This window comes from Polyodon spathula, chromosome 6 (assembly GCF_017654505.1).
Source record: "Polyodon spathula isolate WHYD16114869_AA chromosome 6, ASM1765450v1, whole genome shotgun sequence".
Taxonomy (NCBI): domain Eukaryota; kingdom Metazoa; phylum Chordata; class Actinopteri; order Acipenseriformes; family Polyodontidae; genus Polyodon; species Polyodon spathula.
This window is the reverse complement of record NC_054539.1, coordinates 1,079,089-1,099,322: the sequence shown is the minus strand read 5'-3', so window position 1 is coordinate 1,099,322 and position 20,234 is coordinate 1,079,089. Positions and strand designations below refer to the sequence as shown.

General features: G+C 44.3%; 1 protein-coding gene across 1 annotated transcript; it reads left to right on the top strand.

Annotated features, from left to right (window-relative positions):
• Positions 1 to 8,280: 8,280 nt before the first annotated feature.
• LOC121316671 (mRNA decay activator protein ZFP36L2-A-like) lies at positions 8,281 to 11,817 on the top strand. The gene is made up of 2 exons (XM_041251717.1): positions 8,281 to 8,547; positions 8,839 to 11,817. Exons 1-2 carry the CDS (start codon positions 8,494 to 8,496, stop codon positions 10,057 to 10,059), a joined length of 1,275 nt encoding a protein of 424 aa, XP_041107651.1. The 5' UTR covers positions 8,281 to 8,493; the 3' UTR covers positions 10,060 to 11,817.
• The last annotated feature ends 8,417 nt before the right edge of the window (positions 11,818 to 20,234 follow it).

Here is a 20,234-nt window from a genome sequence, read left to right as displayed (position 1 = left end):
GGATTTCATTGCATTGTCTGTCTGCTCAGTGAGTAATTCATTACAATAAGGGGCAGTGGTTCAATGATCAGGATAGAGGGGTACGTTCTTCATGTGTATGTATCTGTAATATTATGTTAGATACACTATAATATACTATGATACTTGTATTCTATAGTACTATCAAACCATTCCACAGTCCCCTAAGGGTAAAGATACATGGCCAGTTTAGACTTGTCTATAGTGAAGTATGAAATAATATATGGGCAGTGATCACAGGCATGGCATGTTGACACCCACCCCATCCCACCCCCTTGGCCATACAAGTTAAAGTTATCACAACTAACAAAAGAACTTTCCTAATCTTAACCCAAACCTTGGGCAGTGTACTCCTGTAGTGGTGCTGTGCTGTGCAGTGCTTTAAACCGCTGTTTCAGTGAAGAGCCGCTAGGTGGCACTGCAGCCTGGAACGGGGCAGACAGGCTGCTTGATTATGATGAGTTGATTTGTTCCATTTACTGCGCTCAGTTTCCAAATTTAGATGACGAGTTCTGTTTATTTGATGTATTCCTCAACTTGAACATGCTGTTCAATGTACTGCAGTCTTAAGTGCAGTACATTTGCATTAGTAGAATTGAAATACACTTTTTTAAAATGGTTAATTAAATATCAACTTTGAAGATATGGCTATTGTCTATGTGAGTGTCTGTGTGTGTGTGCAAGAGTCTGTGTGTCTGTCTGAGTGTATTTGTGTCTGCGAATGTGTGTGCAAGAGTCTGTGTCTGTGAGTGTCTGTCTGTGAGTGTGTGTGTGTGCGAGTCTGTGTGTCTGAGTGTGTGTGTGCGCAAGAGTCTGTGTCTGCGAGTGTGTGTGTGTGCAAGAGTCTGTCTGTCTGTGTGAGTCTGTCTGTGAGTGTCTGTGTCTGCGAGTGTGAGTGTGTGCGCAAGAGTCTGTGTGTTGAGTGTCTGTCTGACTGTCAGTGTGTGTTGGGTGTGGGTCGGGGTGTGTGGGTGGCTGTGTGTGTTTGTGTGTGTGTGTTGGGTGTGTGTGGGTGGGGGGGGGGGGGGGTGGGGGGTGTGTTGGGCCCCACACAACCCCACCCACACCCCCACACAGGGGTGTCTGTCTCTGTCAGTGTGTGTGTGTGTGTTGTGTGTGTGTGTGTGGGGGTGTGGGGGGGGGGGGGCGGGTGTCAGTGTGTGTGGGTGTGTGTCTGTGTTTGTGGGTGTGCTGGGTGTCTGTCTGTGTGTGTGTGGATGTGTCTGTGTGTGTGTGTGTGTGTGTGTGTGTGTGTGTGTGTGTGGGGGGGGGGGGGTGTCAGTGTGTGTTGGATGTGTGTTGGATGTCTCTCTGTGGGTGTGGGGGGGTGTCTGTCTCTGTCTGTGTGTGTGTGGGTGTGTGTGTGTGTGTGTTGTGTGTGTGTGTGTGTGTGTGTGTGTGTGTGTGTGTGGGGGGGTGTGTCTCTGTCTCTGTGTGTGTGTGGTGTGTCTGTCGTTGTGTGTGTGGGTGTGTGGGGGGTGTCAGTGTGTGTTGGGTGTGGGTGTCTATCTCTGTCTGTGTGTCTGTCTGTCAGTGTGTGGATGTGTCTGTCGTTGACTGTGTGTGTGTGTAGGGGGGCTGTCAGTGTGTGTTGGGTGTGTGTGTTGTCTCTCTGTGGGTGTGTTGGGTGTGTGTGGGGGGGGGTATGTGTGGTGTGTGGGTGTGTGTGTGTGTGTGTGTGTGGGTGTGTCTGTCTCTGTGTGTTGGGTGTGTGTGTGGGTGTCTGTGTCTGTCGTTGGGTGTGTGTGGGTGGTGTGTGTGTGTGTGTGGGTGTGTCTGTCTGTCTGTGTGTGTGTGTGTGTGTGTGTGTGTGTGGATGTGTCTGTGTTGGGTGTGTCTGTCTGTGTGTGTGTGTGTGTGTGTGTGTGTGTGTGTGTGTGTGTGTGTGTGTGTGTGTTGTGTGTGTGTGGGGGGGGGGTGTGTGTGTGTGTGTGTGTGTGTGTGTGTGTGGGTGTGTGTGGGGGTGTGTGTGTGGGTGTGTCTGTCTCTGTGTGTTGGGTGTGTGTGTGGGTGTCTGTGTCTGTCGTTGGGTGTGTGTGTGGATGTGTCTGTCGTTGGGTGTGTGTGTGTGTGTGTGTGGGTGTGTGGGGGGGGCGTCAGTGTGTTTTGGGTGTGTGTGTTGGATGTCTCTCTGTGGGTGTGTGTGTGTGTGGGTGTGCTGGCTGTCTGTCTGTGTGTGTGTGTTGGGTGTGTGTGTGGATGTGTCTGTCGTTGGGTGGGTGTGTCGGGTGTCTGTCTGTCTGTTTCCGCACCCCTGACAGTGGCTGGTTTCTCAAACAGAGGGCAGGGCTGTATTTCTTGGCACCTTTATTGGCCAGTAGCATCCCCATATCTGACAAAATACATGTTGTTCAATACACTGCAGTTTTAAGCATGGTATGTTTGCAGTAGTAGAATCCATAATATATTGTGAAAAAAAAAGAATAACAGCTTTGGTTAGTTTAAATATGAAGTTTTCCTTTGTGGGTTTTTACTTGTGTGAAGTACTGGCATTGACCACAGGGAGGCATTGCTTTACCAAGAGTTGAGATGAATGGAACATTCCTGCATGTTAAGTGCGTTTTTGTTTGTTTTTAGTATTATGAAGAGACTACATATAAACAGTCCTACCTTGCTTCGCTTTGTTTATTTATGTATCCATATTAACACATGCACGTAATGGGAAACGGTTATTTAATAACGGTGTGATTTATATTGTCATTAAAATCCCAGTCTGCAATAAGTATGTTTTTTGGCTTAACCCTTCAGCGTCAACATTGTGGACAGTGACCAGACGCTTCCAAAACAGCAGCACGTGTAGAGATGCGTGTGTATTGCACAGTGCGTATAGAGGTGTGTGTGTATTGCACAGTGGGTATAGAGATGCGTGTGTATTGCACAGTGCGTATAGAGATGTGTGTGTATTGCACAGTGCGTATAGAGATGCGTGTGTATTGCACAGTGCGTATAGAGGTGCGTGTGTATTGCACAGTGCGTATAGAGGTGCGTGTGTATTGCACAGTGGGTATAGAGGTGTGTGTGTATTGCACAGTGCGTATAGAGGTGTGTGTGTATTGCACAGTGCGTATAGAGGTGCGTGTGTATTGCACAGTGGGTATAGAGGTGCGTGTGTATTGCACAGTGGGTATAGAGATGTGTGTGTATTGCACAGTGCGTATAGAGATGCGTGTGTATTGCACAGTGCGTATAGAGGTGCGTGTGTATTGCACAGTGGGTATAGAGGTGTGTGTGTATTGCACAGTGCGTATAGAGATGCGTGTGTATTGCACAGTGCGTATAGAGATGCGTGTGTATTGCACAGTGCGTATAGAGATGCGTGTGTATTGCACAGTGCGTACAGAGATGCGTGTGTATTGCACAGTGCGTACAGAGATGCGTGTGTATTGCACAGTGCGTACAGAGGTGCGTGTGTATTGCACAGTGGGTATAGAGGTGTGTGTATTGCACAGCGGGTATAGAGATGTGTGTGTATTGCACAGTGCGTATAGAGATGCGTGTGTATTGCACAGTGGGTATAGAGGTGTGTGTGTATTACACAGTGGGTATAGAGGTGTGTGTGTATTGCACAGTGCGTATAGAGATGCGTGTGTATTGCACAGTGGGTATAGAGGTGTGTGTATTGCACAGTGGGTATAGAGGTGTGTGTATTGCACAGCGGGTATAGAGATGTGTGTGTATTGCACAGTGGGTATAGAGGTGTGTGTGTATTACACAGTGCGTATAGAGGTGTGTGTGTATTACACAGTGCGTATAGAGATGCGTGTGTATTGCACAGTGCGTATAGAGATGCGTGTGTATTGCACAGTGCGTATAGAGATGCGTGTGTATTGCACAGTGCGTACAGAGGTGCGTGTGTATTGCACAGTGCGTACAGAGGTGCGTGTGTATTGCACAGTGCGTATAGAGGTGTGTGTATTGCACAGTGGGTATAGAGGTGTGTGTATTGCACAGCGGGTATAGAGGTGTGTGTATTGCACAGTGGGTATAGAGGTGTGTGTATTGCACAGTGGGTATAGATGTGTGTGTATTGCACAGTGGGTATAGATGTGTGTGTATTGCACAGTGGGTATAGAGGTGTGTGTATTGCACAGCGGGTATAGAGGTGTGTGTATTGCACAGAGTGTATAGAGGTGTGTGTATTGCACAGCGGGTATAGAGGTGTGTGTATTGCACAGTGCGTATAGAGGTGTGTGTATTGCACAGCGTGTATAGAGGTGTGTGTATTGCACAGTGGGTATAGAGGTACAATGCTTGCCTATGCTTTACCACACCTCTGTGCTTTACAATGCTTGCCAATGCTATACCATACCTCTCTGTGCTTTTTACTACAGTAAACTTTTATAAGGGTGTAGACATAATAAGTTTCAACAGAAGATTTTTTTTTTTTCAAATTAACATGAAAATCGATGTGATGATTTAAAACAAAGGCTTATTTTCTCCCCCCCCCCCCACCCCCCTTAAAATATTTTGGATACCATTGTATTGTGTGCCTGCCCTCACACTCACTGGCCCCCTCTGTACTGTGAGAATCCAGCCAGCGAGTGAGTGAGTGCACAGGACATGGGGAAACATGGGGAGAGGAGCCAGCATGGAAGTGAGTGAGTGCACAGGACAGGTGAAACATGGGGGAGAGGAGCCAGCATGTGAGTGAGTGAGTGAACAGGACAGGTGAAACATGGGGCAGTCAGCCAGCGAGTGAGTGCACAGGACAGGTGAAACATGGGGGAGAGGAGCCAGTCAGCCAGTCAGCGAGTGAGTGCACAGGACAGGTGAAACATGGGGAGAGGAGCCAGCATGCGAGTGAGTGAGTGCACAGGACAGGTGAAACGTGGGTCAGCCAGCCAGTGAGTGAGTGCACAGGACAGGTGAAACATGGGGCAGCCAGCCAGCGAGTGAGTGAGTGCACAGGACAGGTGAAACATGGGGAGAGGAGCCAGCATGCGAGTGAGTGAGTGCACAGGACAGGTGAAACATGGGGCAGCCAGTCAGCGAGTGAGTGTACAGGACAGGTGAAACGTGGGGAGAGGAGCCAGCATGCGAGTGAGTGAGTGCACAGGACAGGTGAAACATGGGGGAGAGGAGCCAGCATGCGAGTGAGTGAGTGCACAGGACAGGTGAAACATGGGGAGAGGAGCCAGCATGCGAGTGAGTGAGTGCACAGGACAGGTGAAACGTGGGTCAGCCAGTCAGCGAGTGAGTGCACAGGACAGGTGAAACATGGGGGAGCCAGCCAGTGAGTGAGTGCACAGGACAGGTGAAACATGGGGCAGCCAGCCAGCGAGTGAGTGAGTGCACAGGACAGGTGAAACATGGGGAGAGGAGCCAGCATGCGAGTGAGTGAGTGCACAGGACAGGTGAAACATGGGGGAGCCAGTCAGCGAGTGAGTGTACAGGACAGGTGAAACGTGGGGAGAGGAGCCAGCATGCGAGTGAGTGAGTGCACAGGACAGGTGAAACATGGGGGAGAGGAGCCAGCATGCGAGTGAGTGAGTGCACAGGACAGGTGAAACGTGGGTCAGCCAGTCAGCGAGTGAGTGCACAGGACAGGTGAAACATGGGGGAGCCAGCCAGTGAGTGAGTGCACAGGACAGGTGAAACATGGGGCAGCCAGCCAGCGAGTGAGTGAGTGCACAGGACAGGTGAAACATGGGGAGAGGAGCCAGCATGCGAGTGAGTGAGTGCACAGGACAGGTGAAACATGGGGGAGAGGAGCCAGCATGTGAGTGAGTGAGTGAGTGCACAGGACAGGTGAAACATGGGGGAGCCAGCCAGCGAGTGAGTGAACAGGACAGGTGAAACGTGGGGCAGCCAGCCAGCGAGTGAGTGAACAGGACAGGTGAAACATGGGGGAGAGGAGCCAGCATACGAGTGAGTGAGTGAACAGCACAGGTGAAACATGGGGCAGCCAACCAGTGAGTGAGTGAACAGGACAGGTAAAACATGGAGGAGAGGAGCCAGCATACAAGTGAGTGCACAGGACAGATGAAACGTGGGGGAGCCAGCAAGCGAGTGAGTGCACAGGACAGGTGAAATGTTGGGGAGAGGTGTTATTTACCACAAAGCCTGAAGCTTGCCTGCCAGTGCCACCTCCTCTTCCTCCTCCTCTGAATGGAAATCATTGGGGGCTAACTCTCCAGCTTGTGTGAGGTGCTTGTACAGAAGGCTACCGGCAGGCAGCTGATGCTTTTAACATTGCTTGTTCCTGCCCTTTGTGATATTACAGACAGGACAGCGAGTCGGGAAAGAAAATAAGCCTTTGTTTTATATCATCACATCGATTTTCATGTTAATTTGAAAATAAAAAACCTTCTGTTGAAACTTATTATGTCTACACCCTTATAAAAGTTTACTGTAGTAAAAAGCACAGAGAGGTATGGTATAGCATTGGCAAGCATTGTAAAGCACAGGTGTGGTAAAGCATAGGCAAGCATTGTAAAGGACAGAGGTCTGGTAAAGCACAGGGAAGCATTGTAAAGGACAGAGAGGTCTGGTAAAGCATAGGGAAGCATTGTAAAGCACAGAGAGGTCTGGTAAAGCATAGGAAAGCATTGTAAAGCACTGAGATGTCTGGTAAAGCATAGGCAAGCATTGTAAAGCACAGAGAGGTCTGGTAAAGCATAATAAAAAGCTGGTAAACTAACCCTGTTAAGTGTATCAAAGTAAAAGCACAGCATAGTGTAATAGCACAGGGAAAGCATATTAAAAAAACATGGCAAGTCAGGGTAAACTATGATAAATGTGTAGTATAACCTCGGAAAAACAGTAAAACTATGCAAAGATACCGTGGTAAGTTGTATAAGGGAAATTACACTAAGTATAACAGTGCTGGTTTCTCCGATGCTATAGAATACGAAGTATAGCAATGCTGGATTCTGCGATGCTATAGAACAGTTAATTCCTCTCGTTTCTAAACCCTTGCTTTGGGCTCGGCTCAGTGCCTGTTTGCTTATGCGCTTGGCACAGTTCTGTATAGAATGGAAATCTTGAATTTAATAAACACCTGTTACTAAATGTATTTCCGCCTTATCTTAGATGTGTGTGTGTTTTTTCTTTCAGTGCATGCTCTGTTTGTTTGGGAACTTGCAAATACAAATGTCCATGTGGTGCAAATCTGAAGTCCCGGTTACTCCAACCCTACAGTCGTGCGTGTGTGTGTGTGTGTGTGTGTGTTGAACGCACTGGGAAGGGGTGAGGGATTTAAAGTGTTGCGTTGCTCGCATTCCCGAGCAGAATCCGGCTTCCCAGACCACAACACTTCATTAGACTACATTAGTAACACTGCGCTTAACGTTTGTTTCCCGTCACAGCGTTGTTAGGAGAATTTGTAACACAAGCGTGATTCTAAAAGAGACTTACTGATCTTGAGACGGACCCCAGTGCAACAGCAATTGCATATTTTAATAGTAGGGTTTCGGCATGAATAGGGGTTTCCTGGTTAAAAAAACGAACAAGACCCACATATAATGTATCTAATAAAAGTCTGCGATAATAATTAAAGGCCGCTCTGGAACTGGATTGAAATTCTCCTGTTTGTTTTTTATATATTGAAATGTGTGTTGCGTCGTTGATTTGTTGGTCGTTTTATATTTCACTAGTAATGTCAGAATTCGTCATTGGTAGAGATTTAAGTTCGTCGCTCTTTGATAAGGCGTCATGTCAGTGGTACCCTAGCTATCTGGACTCGACACCATCCATCACAGTTTAGAAAGAGATTGAGTAATTCAGAATCCAGTATATCCACCGTTTGTCATATTTTAAAACTTGTATTAATAGTGTGTACAGTGGGAGACTGGAAAGAGACCAGTAAGAAACTTTTTTTTTTTTTTTATTATTATTATTACAAAAGTAAAGTAAATTTAATAAAATTAACATATACTCTTTAGCCGGTACAGTGGATGCATGCCCATGTTCTTGGAAGTAAGGCAAAGATGTACCGGGCGGGGGGGGGTTGGGGGATCCATTTCTGGAATGGTGTAAAACCTATTTTTAAACACATTGTAGGTATTAGATGTTTTAGGCGCACACAGACGACATGCATGCTCTCTGCCCTGCAGTATGCCAGAACTGGAGCCAAAGTGCTAACAAGTTTGCAGAAGAAAAATAGGCAGTGTCCAATCAGATATGGTTAGCTAGTTCTAAAAAGGGGGGAGGGACGAGGGCGGTTGCCTAGCGACACGAAACCACCCCCCACCCCAAACCCCCCCCCCCCCCCCCCCCCCCCAGCTGCGGCAAAAGCATTTATATTCCTTCTCGCGGCACTGCTGACTTTCAGCAGTCTGGTCGGTGTTGCATGTAAAGACTTTCCTCGCATCTGCAAGGCAAATTGGAGCAGAGCGGACCTCACGTTTCTTTCCTTTTTTGAGCACTCTGTTTATAACCAGTCGTGGCTTTTAAAAAGTCGTATCAATCAAACTAGGATCTGGTCGGTTCTGCAGAACGAGCGACCTCAGCAGAACTACAAACAGAAAAGGGAAAATGTCTGCAACATCACTTCTATCCGCGTTCTACGACATCGAGTTGCTTTGCAAGGTAATTATACTTTTGTTTAACTTTGAAAAGTTTAGCAGAAACTGTTTTATACCTCAAGCTTGAGTCAGTGACAGCGTTTGCAGCTATTTAGTCAGCTATCGCCTGGAATTGGAATTGGTTCAAGACTGAACTCGTGCGTTAATGAAAAAAAAAGAAAAAAAACCTTGTGAACTGTTAACTTTATGCTGCTTTGTCATTTATGTTAAGTAAAAATCTCTCTCTCTCTCTCTCTCTCTCTCTCTCTCTCTCTCTCTCTCTCTCTCTCTCTCTCTCTCTCTCTCCCTCTCCCAGCAAAGCGAGAATTCCTTCAACATTAATACCCTAACCCAGTACAGTATGCTGGAGAAGCAGCCCGTCGCTGTTGCAGCTAATATTTCCAGTAACAGCAGCACGAACTCTTACACCCCTGGGTTTATCCGGCGAAACTCGAGCAACAATCTGCAGGCACTGGTCAATTCCTCCAAGTACCCCAACAATTCCTACAGCAACAGTAAAGAGACCACGACCAGCTGCTACAGCAGCGCCGCCGCCACCACCACTGCCCAGATGAACAAGGAGAACCGCTTCCGGGACCGCTCCTTCAGCGAGAACGGAGAGCGCAGCCAGCAGCTAGAGGCGCAGATCCAGCAGCAGAAAGCCGGCTCTCCGATCAACTCCACCCGCTACAAAACCGAGCTCTGTCGGCCGTTCGAGGAGAGCGGCGCCTGCAAGTACGGTGAGAAGTGCCAGTTTGCCCACGGGTACCACGAACTCAGGAGCCTGTCACGCCACCCCAAGTACAAAACTGAGCCCTGTCGCACTTTTCACACCATTGGCTTCTGCCCCTACGGACCACGGTGCCACTTTATCCACAACGCTGACGAGAGGAGACCGGCCCCGTGCAATGCTAACAGCGCCGTGCAAGGGCTCGCCCTGCAGGCGAACGAGCTGTGTGGTTACAGTCAGAGGGACGGCATGCAGCACAAGAGTTTCAGACCAAAGCTACACCACAGCTTGAGCTTTTCAGGCTTTTCCAGAAATCTCGAATCGCCCCTGGTGGAGAGCCCCACGTCCCGCACCCCCCCGCCCACTTCCACGCTGTCCTGCTCCTCATCCTCCTCCTCTTCTTCGTCTTCGTCATCCTCATCTACGCTCTATGAAGACATGCTGTCCCCCAGCTCGCTGTCCTGTGCCAACAACGCCTTCTCTTTCCCCAGACAGGAGCTGCGGAACCTCCTCGCCCCGCTGGCTATACAGACTCACAGCAGTGCCTATTACACGAACCACCACCACGCCAACCTGTGCCCCCCTTCCCCGCCGTGCAACATGAGTCACTTGCAGTCGCTGCGACGCCTGTCCGAGTCGCCTGTTTTCGACTCCCCGCCGAGCCCACCAGACTCCCTCTCGGACCGGGAGAGCTATGCGAGCGGGTCCCTAAGCTCTTCTGGGAGTCTCAGCGGCTCCGAGTCGCCAAGCTTGGAGTCAGGAAAGCGTCTGCCAATCTTCAGCAGGCTGTCTATTTCTGACGATTAGACATTGTTTCATTGAGTTTAAAAAGTAAATGACGTTTTATCTTCTAAAATCCATCATTTTTGTCTTTAAGAATCTGCCACTCTCCCTTTTGTGACGACACCAGTAACGATAAATAAGTAAATAAATAAATAAAATAAACAAGATCAGTTTTAAGACTTTTTTATTAGTGAGAAACTTAAAGGAACTTTCCAAAATGTTGCGGACATGGCATTAGATATTTTCCTTATATATATTAACATCAACAGAAGGCATTCCATCACCGATAGCTAAGAACTATATACATAATATGAAAAAAACAAGAATCAACTAAACTTCGGTCTTTAATAGCAAGCAAGAATAAAACGACAGTTTATTGAGGAAAACAAAAACACCGGGTCTGTTCCATCCGTGGTGACTTTTAAAAATAAACGCAACAAACATCCTGCCAAGAATATGCCTTTTTTTTTTGTTAAAAGACACTTACATTTTTTTGTGTGTGTGTGCAAAAAACCTGAACTTCCATTCCAAAACTTTGTTCTGTGTTCTAGTGCCGCCACCCAGTGGCAGGATATGGCTTGAACATCCATTTTTCTACTGGTGCTTTGTTGTTGAAAGCACTCGTTTCTTGGTGTCAAGCTAGTTGTTTGGGGATAACTGCTGATTGTTGTATTATTATTATTATTATTATTATTATTATTATTATTAGCAGTTTTGAGTTGATTGTATATTATTGCACACAGCTTGCTATGAAAACTATTTAACTTATTTATTGTCTTGTGAAAAGTATAGGCTACATTGATAACTGTCCATACCGTATTTCTCGTATGATGAAAGCAATAGATATATATTCTTGTATTATGTCTAAATTATGATTGCCATTATTAATCTTCAGAATGTGGAGTGTATTTTCTTTTCACAGTAATATATGATTTTTTTTTTGTAACTTCACTTGGTTATTTTATTGTAAATGAGTAAAAAAAATAATCTTAATTTAAGAGACTATGTAATATTTATTTCATTAATTTGTTTCCTTGTTTACGTAGAACAAATGTAAAGGTTGCATGGTTTCTATGTGCTTTAGAAATCAGGTCTATGTGCTGTGGCAGTAGTTATTGTGTATTTCTCTAGGTTGGTAGGCCATCCAAAAATAACTCTGAAGATGTAAACTAGCCTTACGCTTTTTTTATAAGCCCAGACGTCAAAGTGACAAAAACCCAGTGAAAGTAAATTAACCAAAAAAGGTATTTTTATATGAAAGCATCGAACCCACTGTGATTCATACCAAGTGCCAGAGTGTATAGCAATAAGTGTGACCCATCATTGTTATTATTGTACAGAGTGCCTTTAGAGGTCAGTAAACATGCCTTAAACAGCAATGGAACCAAATCCAGTAATTCTACATGCTGTTAAGCCAGTCGAGTTGAATGTAGTGTGGGGTTACATTGGTTTCCAGCAAGCTGTTACCACTGTTGAATTACAATTTTGAATCTAGAATAAAACTCTTTGTGCAGAAGTGGCTAAATATAGGAGTTCCCTTTGCTTTATGTCTTTTTTTTTTTTTTTTTTTTTTTTTAATATTTTTGGTTATTTTCTTGTTTTACTCCTGAAACCAGTTTTTCTATGTAAAAGCTCTGAATCTTCCACATGTTTTGCTGGATGGGGAAGAGAATGAACACGTAGGGTTAGTGTTGTTTGTACATGGTGGGCACAGAGGAGGATGAGCACTATGTACTTATTGGACTACTTTAACAGAAGTAAAAGTTTTTTTGAATGTAACCACAAAAAAAAAAAAAACGGACAAAGGACACTTTGAGAATAATATTTAATATATATATATATATATATATATATATATATATATATATATATATTGGGGAGTCAGTTTGCTACAAATTGAGTGTGAGGCTGTAAACTTTGTACTGTACATTTTTTGTAATTCTCCCAATAAAAGTCATTTTTTGGAATGTTTTGGTTTGTTTTAAACATGGTTCTGTGTGGCTGTTCAGCCCAGGTGAGTGTTCAGTTTGCATCCATTCATTTCCAGGTGTGTGCAGGTAACAAAACCACGAGATGACAAGACAGGAACTCCCCCACCATACACACACACACACACACACACACCTCTGCCGCTCAGTCAAGATTCAAGTGAGTGTGCTGACACAAAGGCAGTGAGTTGAAACACTGGTATGGCAGCTACTTCATAATCTATATAACCAGTCTGATATGGTCTAAACCAAGAATGCTCAAGTCTGAATGTGTTACAAAGCACCAGGTGCTCTCAGTCCACTTGATTTTGAGTTTAAAAAGTTTACTTCAAATACTGCCCAAGGATTCTAGAAAAGGAGACCAGCATGAAAAGATCTCTGGAGAAGAACTTCCTTCTACAACCAGTCTGTTGGCAGCCAGCCCAAGCTAATACACGCTTATTATACATTGCTAATACACAATGCTAATACACATTGCTAATATACAATGCTAATATATAATGCTAATACACAATGCTAACACTGTTAATATACAGTGCTAATATAAAATGCTAATACACACTGCTAATACACAATATTAATATTTAATGCTTATGCACAATAATATTTCAATGATAATACAATGCTGATACACAATGCTAATACACAGTGCTCCACATCTCAGAAGGTCCCAAAGTCTAGTTACACATTAAGCCTGCTAGGGGAGGGTATTGCAACAGGATTTAATTTAATTATTAACTTAGTGGGGGGGTGGGAAATATCTGTCTGCAATATTTTCTTTCTAACAATAAGTGCCAATTTTGTATTTTTTGTATTTTTTATTATTATTTTTTTTTTAGTATTAAGCAGCATATCTCAAGTTTGGGAGTGTGCTGAGTAATAATTTAAAAAGAAATGTAAAAAGCATGTGTGATGTCTATAAATTTTATATATATATATATATATATATATATATCAAATTTGCAATGTCTTGTGTTTGCATGGGAGGGTTATAGCTATAGGGTGAGGTTCAGGTTTGGTTGGTCGTGTGGTAACATCATTATGGTTTAGAATATTGCAGCTTTTTTTCCCCCTCAAGAAGGTTGAGTAAACTTCTGCCTAGATCTGCTGACCCCTTTCAAAATTATTCAGCTTACAGTAAAAGTCAGACACTGCAGACAAATGTGGTCGCTGTTGTGTGCTGTTTTTGGGTTGGATCAGATCCTCTTCAGAGTTGACTCTAGGGAGTCTTCTTCAGGCAGGGTATTTGTGTTGCACTGGCTGTTCCACGGAGTGGTTTTCACGGTCTGCCTCTGCTATGGCAAGTGTCCTCTCTCTAGAATGCTACAGGTGGATTCACCATGTGTACCTGCAGGATCTCTAGGACTGCTCTTTGTTTTGACTTGGAAACACATTGATCACTGCAAGTCCTCTATGCGGTTGAAATTGCGGTTGAAATTGAAAATGTTAGAAATGGTTGACTGGTAAAAAAAATAAATAAAAAATGTTGCCTGGCAGACCGGAGTTAACGTGCTTCCAAATGGTTTGCGTATAAATTGGGTTAAGAGGTATATTTGCATACTGTTAAATAACCTCCAGCATTCAGGGTTAATAATTACTTTTTATTCCAAAATACTATATGGTTTTATATGTTCACCTTTTACATTCCACCAGTGTACATGAAAGTTGTTCGGTCTTTATACTGTGAAGAATCATCGCAGAATAAACAAGAGGGTGACTGGCTGTTAGGAACTGAATATAAAGAACAGTCTGGGAAAAGGGCAATCCTTAAAAGATCCGCTGTATTGTGGATTGAAGTCTACTATTGTCTTGAACAGCTGTCTGAAGGGAAACTGGCAGTGCAAACAGTCTGCTTCTGCTATCACCGTTTCAGAAACACTTTCCAAAAGCAGCATGGTGGAATCTTTTTTTTTTTAACATTCCACAGCAGCATTCAAGCGTCTTATTCCCATGTACACAGGGCAGTTGTGTTGGTACACTTTCAGTGCCTGAGGCCATTTGAGACTTCCTTGTGTTTAGATCCACTTATCTGTGTGTGTCTGTGTGCCACAATAGAGACACATTCTGTATTGCCTCATTGTTGGGTGTGGAGAGTGAGAGGTAGTGGGATTCTCTCTGGGGCAGTGATTTGGAGGGATGTGGAGAGCCAGAGGTCCAGGGATACCCCTGGGGCTGTGCTGGGGTACATGTGTGCTCCACCTTCCTCCCAATGGCTCTTCAAAAGGGATTTGTTCTGAATATACAGTATCTCGACAATCTGGTATCTTTTGAGAGTCACTAAACCACAAAACAAAAGCAAGGAAACAACTTCTAGTTTTAGAAGCTGCAGAATGTCAGGTCACTGCATTGCTACAGCTAGTCTTTGTTTTAGAAGCTGCAGAATGTCAGGTCACTGCATTGCTACAGCTAGTCTTTGTTTTAGAAGCTGCAGAATGTCAGGTCACTGCATTGCTACAGCTAGTCTTTGTTTTAGAAGCTGCAGAATGTCAGGTCACTGCATTGCTACAGCTGGGTCAAGTTGAAGTCTCTTGCATGTAAATTCTCAACACAAGAAAATCTTTCAGTTATAAAGCACTGTGAGAGTCTGTGACCTTCCTTTTGAAGTGGAGTCCCTTGTTTTGCTCATTTACCTCTTGGGATGACTTTAGAGGTGGTCTTCTCTCACAGGGTTCAGACACACAGTAAACTGTATACAAGCAGCAAAGCTTCCAGAGAAAAGAACACCTCCCAGCTCTCCTTTTCCTCTGCTCAGACAAGCTGCCTTTTTCCTGGGGCACCAGACTGTGACTCCCTGTTTGCAGCACAGTTGCCAGTGCAATTCAAGCTTCTAGTGCATAAACATGTTCCACCGACGTTAGAAGAACGTGTGTGTGTGAAAACAGTCACTGTAGAACAAGAGCAATGGAGCTGGCAAAACAATAACCAGATTCAGGGGCTATCAACATGGGCCACAACGGGTGATGATGTACAGCACGCAATATCTGTAAGTGATACTGAACTGTGCGCCTCACTAAAAGACGTATTTTCTAGTTCCAGCACTTGGAATGAATCGCGCCCTTCAGTTCAGCTTTTCCACAGCAGCAGTGTATTTGACAGTGTGATGACAGTGTGGACTGCACACTGAGTGCAGCTGAACTGCAATCTAACAACACTCTTAAGTTTGTTCCGATGAACTGTACTACCCCCTTTCCCTGCAATGTCACAGTATGGCGTAAAATAGCTTTTTGTTAGCCTTCTTGTTTGCTAACAATTTACAGCAGGTGTCATAACTGAAATGTTTTCTATTGAGTTCATTGAAAATGAATATCAGATCAGCAAACTACATCTCCTACTTTTGAGGTACTAATATTACAAATGTTAATGGAGTCTTCAGGGCTATATTTCCTGACTTGACAGCTGTGCCAAGTAATAATTAGCTTGTTGGCACTAGGACCCTTTGCTGGTGGCTGTTTTTTTGTGTGTCTTGAAGGTGGCATCATTATATGAAGGTATGAGACGAACATAGATTAGGATCCAGTCAGCATTGTGGATACTGAAGATCCTGTGGCTCTGTAAACCCTGCAGTTCAGATAGATGTGCAGCCTTTTACTGGCCAGGGCAAGCAGGTACCCAGGCCTAGGTACTGTATAAAGAAAAAGTAGCCCTGCTGCTAGCTGAAAGCATTGTACAACTGCAGAAACACCATGGCAACCTCTTCTAAGGGCTCCTGTTCCTCTGTGCTTATCTCTCTCTTCACTAATTGGTTATTTTTACATTACCCCCTTAGAGCTATTATCTTTTAACATTAGTGTCTTCATTTCAGCGCTCTTGAGAGTTGATGGCAGTGGGTTAGTACAATACAAGCGTCCTCACACAGCTCCAGGTGCCTGGACTGGGTGATTCGGAGAAATGAATCAAATAAATCAAAGTAGATTGTTGGGGATACCAATAAACAACATTGTGGTGCCACCACAGTTCACAAAAAATGTCCCTGCAGTTTTCAGAAGGAACTAATGTAGAAATCCAGCCTGGAATCCACTTCTGTTAGAGGGATTCCCAACTTTTCTCTCAAACCAGGTCTTGAATTAGTTAATAGCATTGTAATTTTGAGGGTATATAAACTGACTTAGGACTTTATTTGAACAAAGTACTGGACTGGATTAGCCTTGAGGATCAGAGTTGGGAACCACTGTTCTATAGCAAGCATTGTATCCACTTACTCCACTGGCAATAATAACCAGCAACCCCAAACTGCTGTATAAATGGGGGTATGCTTCCAATAGGTAAAGCATACTGTAGGTGAGCATTGTAAATCACAGAAAGGTATGGGTGTTTCAGAAAGCCCTGCTGTATAAACGCCTCTGATCTTTTGAGAATGGAAACTGTGCACACAAGTGTGGTTTTCTCCCAAGCCCCAGTCTATATTGTAAAACCCACACCGCAACAATACAACATACTAGAGCTATCTGCAGCCGAGGACGACCCAGTGACTGAGCAGAGGCAAGCCTTTCAATATCACACACACCAGAGCTATCTGCAGCCGAGGACGACCCAGTGACTGAGCAGAGGCAAGCCTTTCAATATCACACACACCAGAGCTATCTGCAGCCGAGGACGACCCAGTGACTGAGCAGAGGCAAGCCTTTCAATATCACACACACCAGAGCTATCTGCAGCCGAGGACGACCCAGTGACTGAGCAGAGGCAAGCCTTTCAATATCACACACACCAGAGCTATCTGCAGCCGAGGACGACCCAGTGACTGAGCAGAGGCAAGCCTTTCAATATCACACACACCAGAGCTATCTGCAGCCGAGGACGACCCAGTGACTGAGCAGAGGCAAGCCTTTCAATATCACACACACCAGAGCTATCTGCAGCCGAGGACGACCCAGTGACTGAGCAGAGGCAAGCCTTTCAATATCACACACACCAGAGCTATCTGCAGCCGAGGACGACCCAGTGACTGAGCAGAGGCAAGCCTTTCAATATCACACACACCAGAGCTATCTGCAGCCGAGGACGACCCAGTGACTGAGCAGAGGCAAGCCTTTCAATATCACACACACCAGAGCTATCTGCAGCCGAGGACGACCCAGTGACTGAGCAGATCCAAATGTTTCAATACAGTGATTGCATTTCAATACCATTGTGATTTTAGTGGGCATCTTTCTCACCACAGCCTCCTGTATGATATATAATTTGCAACTTAAATTAAGAACTCATCAATAAATGGAGTGTACAAACAATTATATTTGTTACATCACCCAAACTTACATGCAAGTTTTATTTTGCAGGTTGCACAGTGACCCAGGGTGCCTGTGTGAAAAGCGATCCCTTTTCTCTGTTTAATGCCCTGTGTTTTTGGTTAGTCGTGTATCTGGGGGTGCGGGGGTGAGTAATGTCATTCTCTCTGAGCTCCACAGGAGTCCCGGGGGAGGGTGCAGTTCAAGCTGCATTAATCAAACCCTTGGGTCTGGCTCTCCCTCCAGGCAGGAAACATCAATAGAGAGGTGTGTGCTCCCTGCAGTCCCTTCCTAACCCACTCGCTCTCCCTTTTCTTCAAAACTAGGAGGTCCTGTTGAGTTAAAACATTTAGGTAATTTTTTTTTTCTTTTTTTCTCTGCTATAGTCTCACTAGGCCAGATTTTTATACTTCCAATAAGATGACTTCTGAAAACATAAAAAAGGTTACAAAAGAGAGGAGGCCATTTGGCCCATCTTGCTCGTTTGGTTGTTAGTAGCTTATTGATCCCAGAATCTCATCAAGCAGCTTCTTGAAGGCTCCCAGGGTGTCGGCTTCAACATTACTGGGGAGTTGGTTCCAAGCTCCCACAATTCTCTATGTAAAAAGTGCCTCCTATATTCTGTAGTTACCTGGTTTGGTTTTGTCTCCCTTTTTGTGGATCGGTATTACGTTTGCAATTTTCCAGTCTGTCGGTACAACCCCTGTGTCAAGAGACTGTTGCATGAACTTGGTTAGCGGTTTGTAAATAACTTCTTTCATTTCTTTGAGTACTATTGGGAGGATCTCATCCGGCCCAGGGAATTTGTTTATTTTAAGAGCTCCTAGTCCCTTTAACACTTCTGCCTCGGTTATGCTAAAGTTATTTAAAACTGGATAGGAACAGGATGACATGTGGGGCATGTTGTCCGTATCCTCTTTTGTAAAAACTTGTGAAAAGTAATCATTTAATATATTTGCTATTTTTTTCTCTTAATCTATGATTTTACCATTTGTATCTTAGACATTTTATCTCCTCCTTGAATATTCTCTTGCTGTTATAATATTGGAAAAACTTTTTGGAATTGGTTTTAGCAATGTTCATTTCTATCTCTCTCTTGGCCTTTCTAACTTCCTTTTTGACTTGTGTTTGCAATTCCAAGTACTCTTTCTGTGTACTTTGTTCTTGGTCCCTTTTAAATGCTCTATAAAGTGCTTTTTTCTGTGGATATTATTTTTAATTGATCTATTAAACCATTATGTTTTAGATTTAGATTTGTCTACCTTTGGGATATAATTGTTTTGCGCCTCTAGCACAACATTTTTGAAAAATAGCCATTCTTTTTCTGTGGATGTTTTCTCTATTTTATTCCAATCTACTTCTGTTAGTCTCTGCTTCATTCCCTCATAGCTGGCCTACAGCTATGGTCAAAAGTTTTTCATCACCCTATAGAATTTAGTGTCAGTGGGTACCTTCCTTGTTCAATAAATAAATAAAACATGTAAGAAATGAATCCTGGTGGTACTGGCTAGAGATGTGAGCAAGGTATAGTACGACCCTGCAATGGAAAGGCCTGGCATGGAATCAGATGCTTTTGTTTGGTCTTTAGTGATAAGAAGACCAGTGGACTTCTGGTGCAGTGTGGGAAGATCTCACACCGTTTGTGTTTTTGTTCATTTTCTAGTGCGATATGAAAAGCAGAAATGAAGGAACTTTTAGCAGCAGACACACACAGACACTGAAGTCATTCCTTTCTCTTATAAGAGTGGTTCCCCACTGTATGTAACACCTCTTTAGAGATGGGTGTACAAAACAGTACATTCAATTTCAGGTCACTGTATATTACTAAACTACTGCCAGCTGTGTCACATAGTGAATTTCACTCAAATTGTTTCAAAATCGAATGTATGCCTTTTAACTTTTCTCACACACTGTTTATTTTCAGTGCTATATAGTGTTTTTATAGTGCTGCAATAATTAAATAATCTGCTTCACAGACCTACGTTATCACTAATTACCTTGGACTACCTAGGGGATACAAAGTGACATAGAAAAATATATAAAACGTGATCTAAATCAGAATATCATAATAAAACATATCCTTGCAATGCATGTATTTGTGACGCTGCTTTCCTGTCTAGTGTGTATGAGAGACCACAGGAGAGGCTTTCAACTCTGAAGTCTGCCCTCTGTAAATGGTCAATGGTCCAGACCAGTCTCATTGCCATTAACAGAGTGCCTGTCATTGTCTCATAAACACACACCTCAGCTCTGTCACTGATTTACAATGAGAACCTGTAGTGGCTGCTGACCTCGCTCTGCTATGTCGCAGCCAGCACTGCTGCACACCAAGGGTCAAGCCAAGCCTGGAGGAAGTGAGACACTTTATCTGAGTCCAGCAGTCCCATCAAAAACACTTGGGAGACACAGTGTCATCTCAGGCAGGTTACCTGAGTAAACGGCATGTCTTACAACAGCTTATTTCAGCAGTAACACTGGCAGTCACAGCAAGCACTGCTCACAGTTCTGTGTGGTCCCTAATGCACCCAACAGCTAACTGCTCTTGGTCTAATACTCAGCCAAGAGGTTCAGGTCCTTTGCATTAAACTGCTTAATGATCCTAATACTGCATGAGTCCGAATCCTAATATTGTGACCACACCCCAGTAAGTTTCCACTTTACCTGGAAAACTACCATCCACATCTGAATTATGAACCCTTTTAAAGACTCAAACGGTACCTGAGGGTATTTGCAGGATCTTCTCATGTCAGCTGACTGGCCAACAGGAATACCATAAATACTGCTTTGGGTTGGTTTTTTAGGTATTTTTCTCCCTTTCTTGAAAGGATCCCATAAGGTTAAGCTTTACTGCCTTGGAACAGCTTGGTCATTTGCATTTCACATTTCCTAAACACAGCTTGTGGCTTTCACATATTTTGGTGGGTCGCTAATATTTTTATTAGCTGGTTTTCAGCCTGGCCAGGGGTAGCGGCAAGGAAGAAAAATC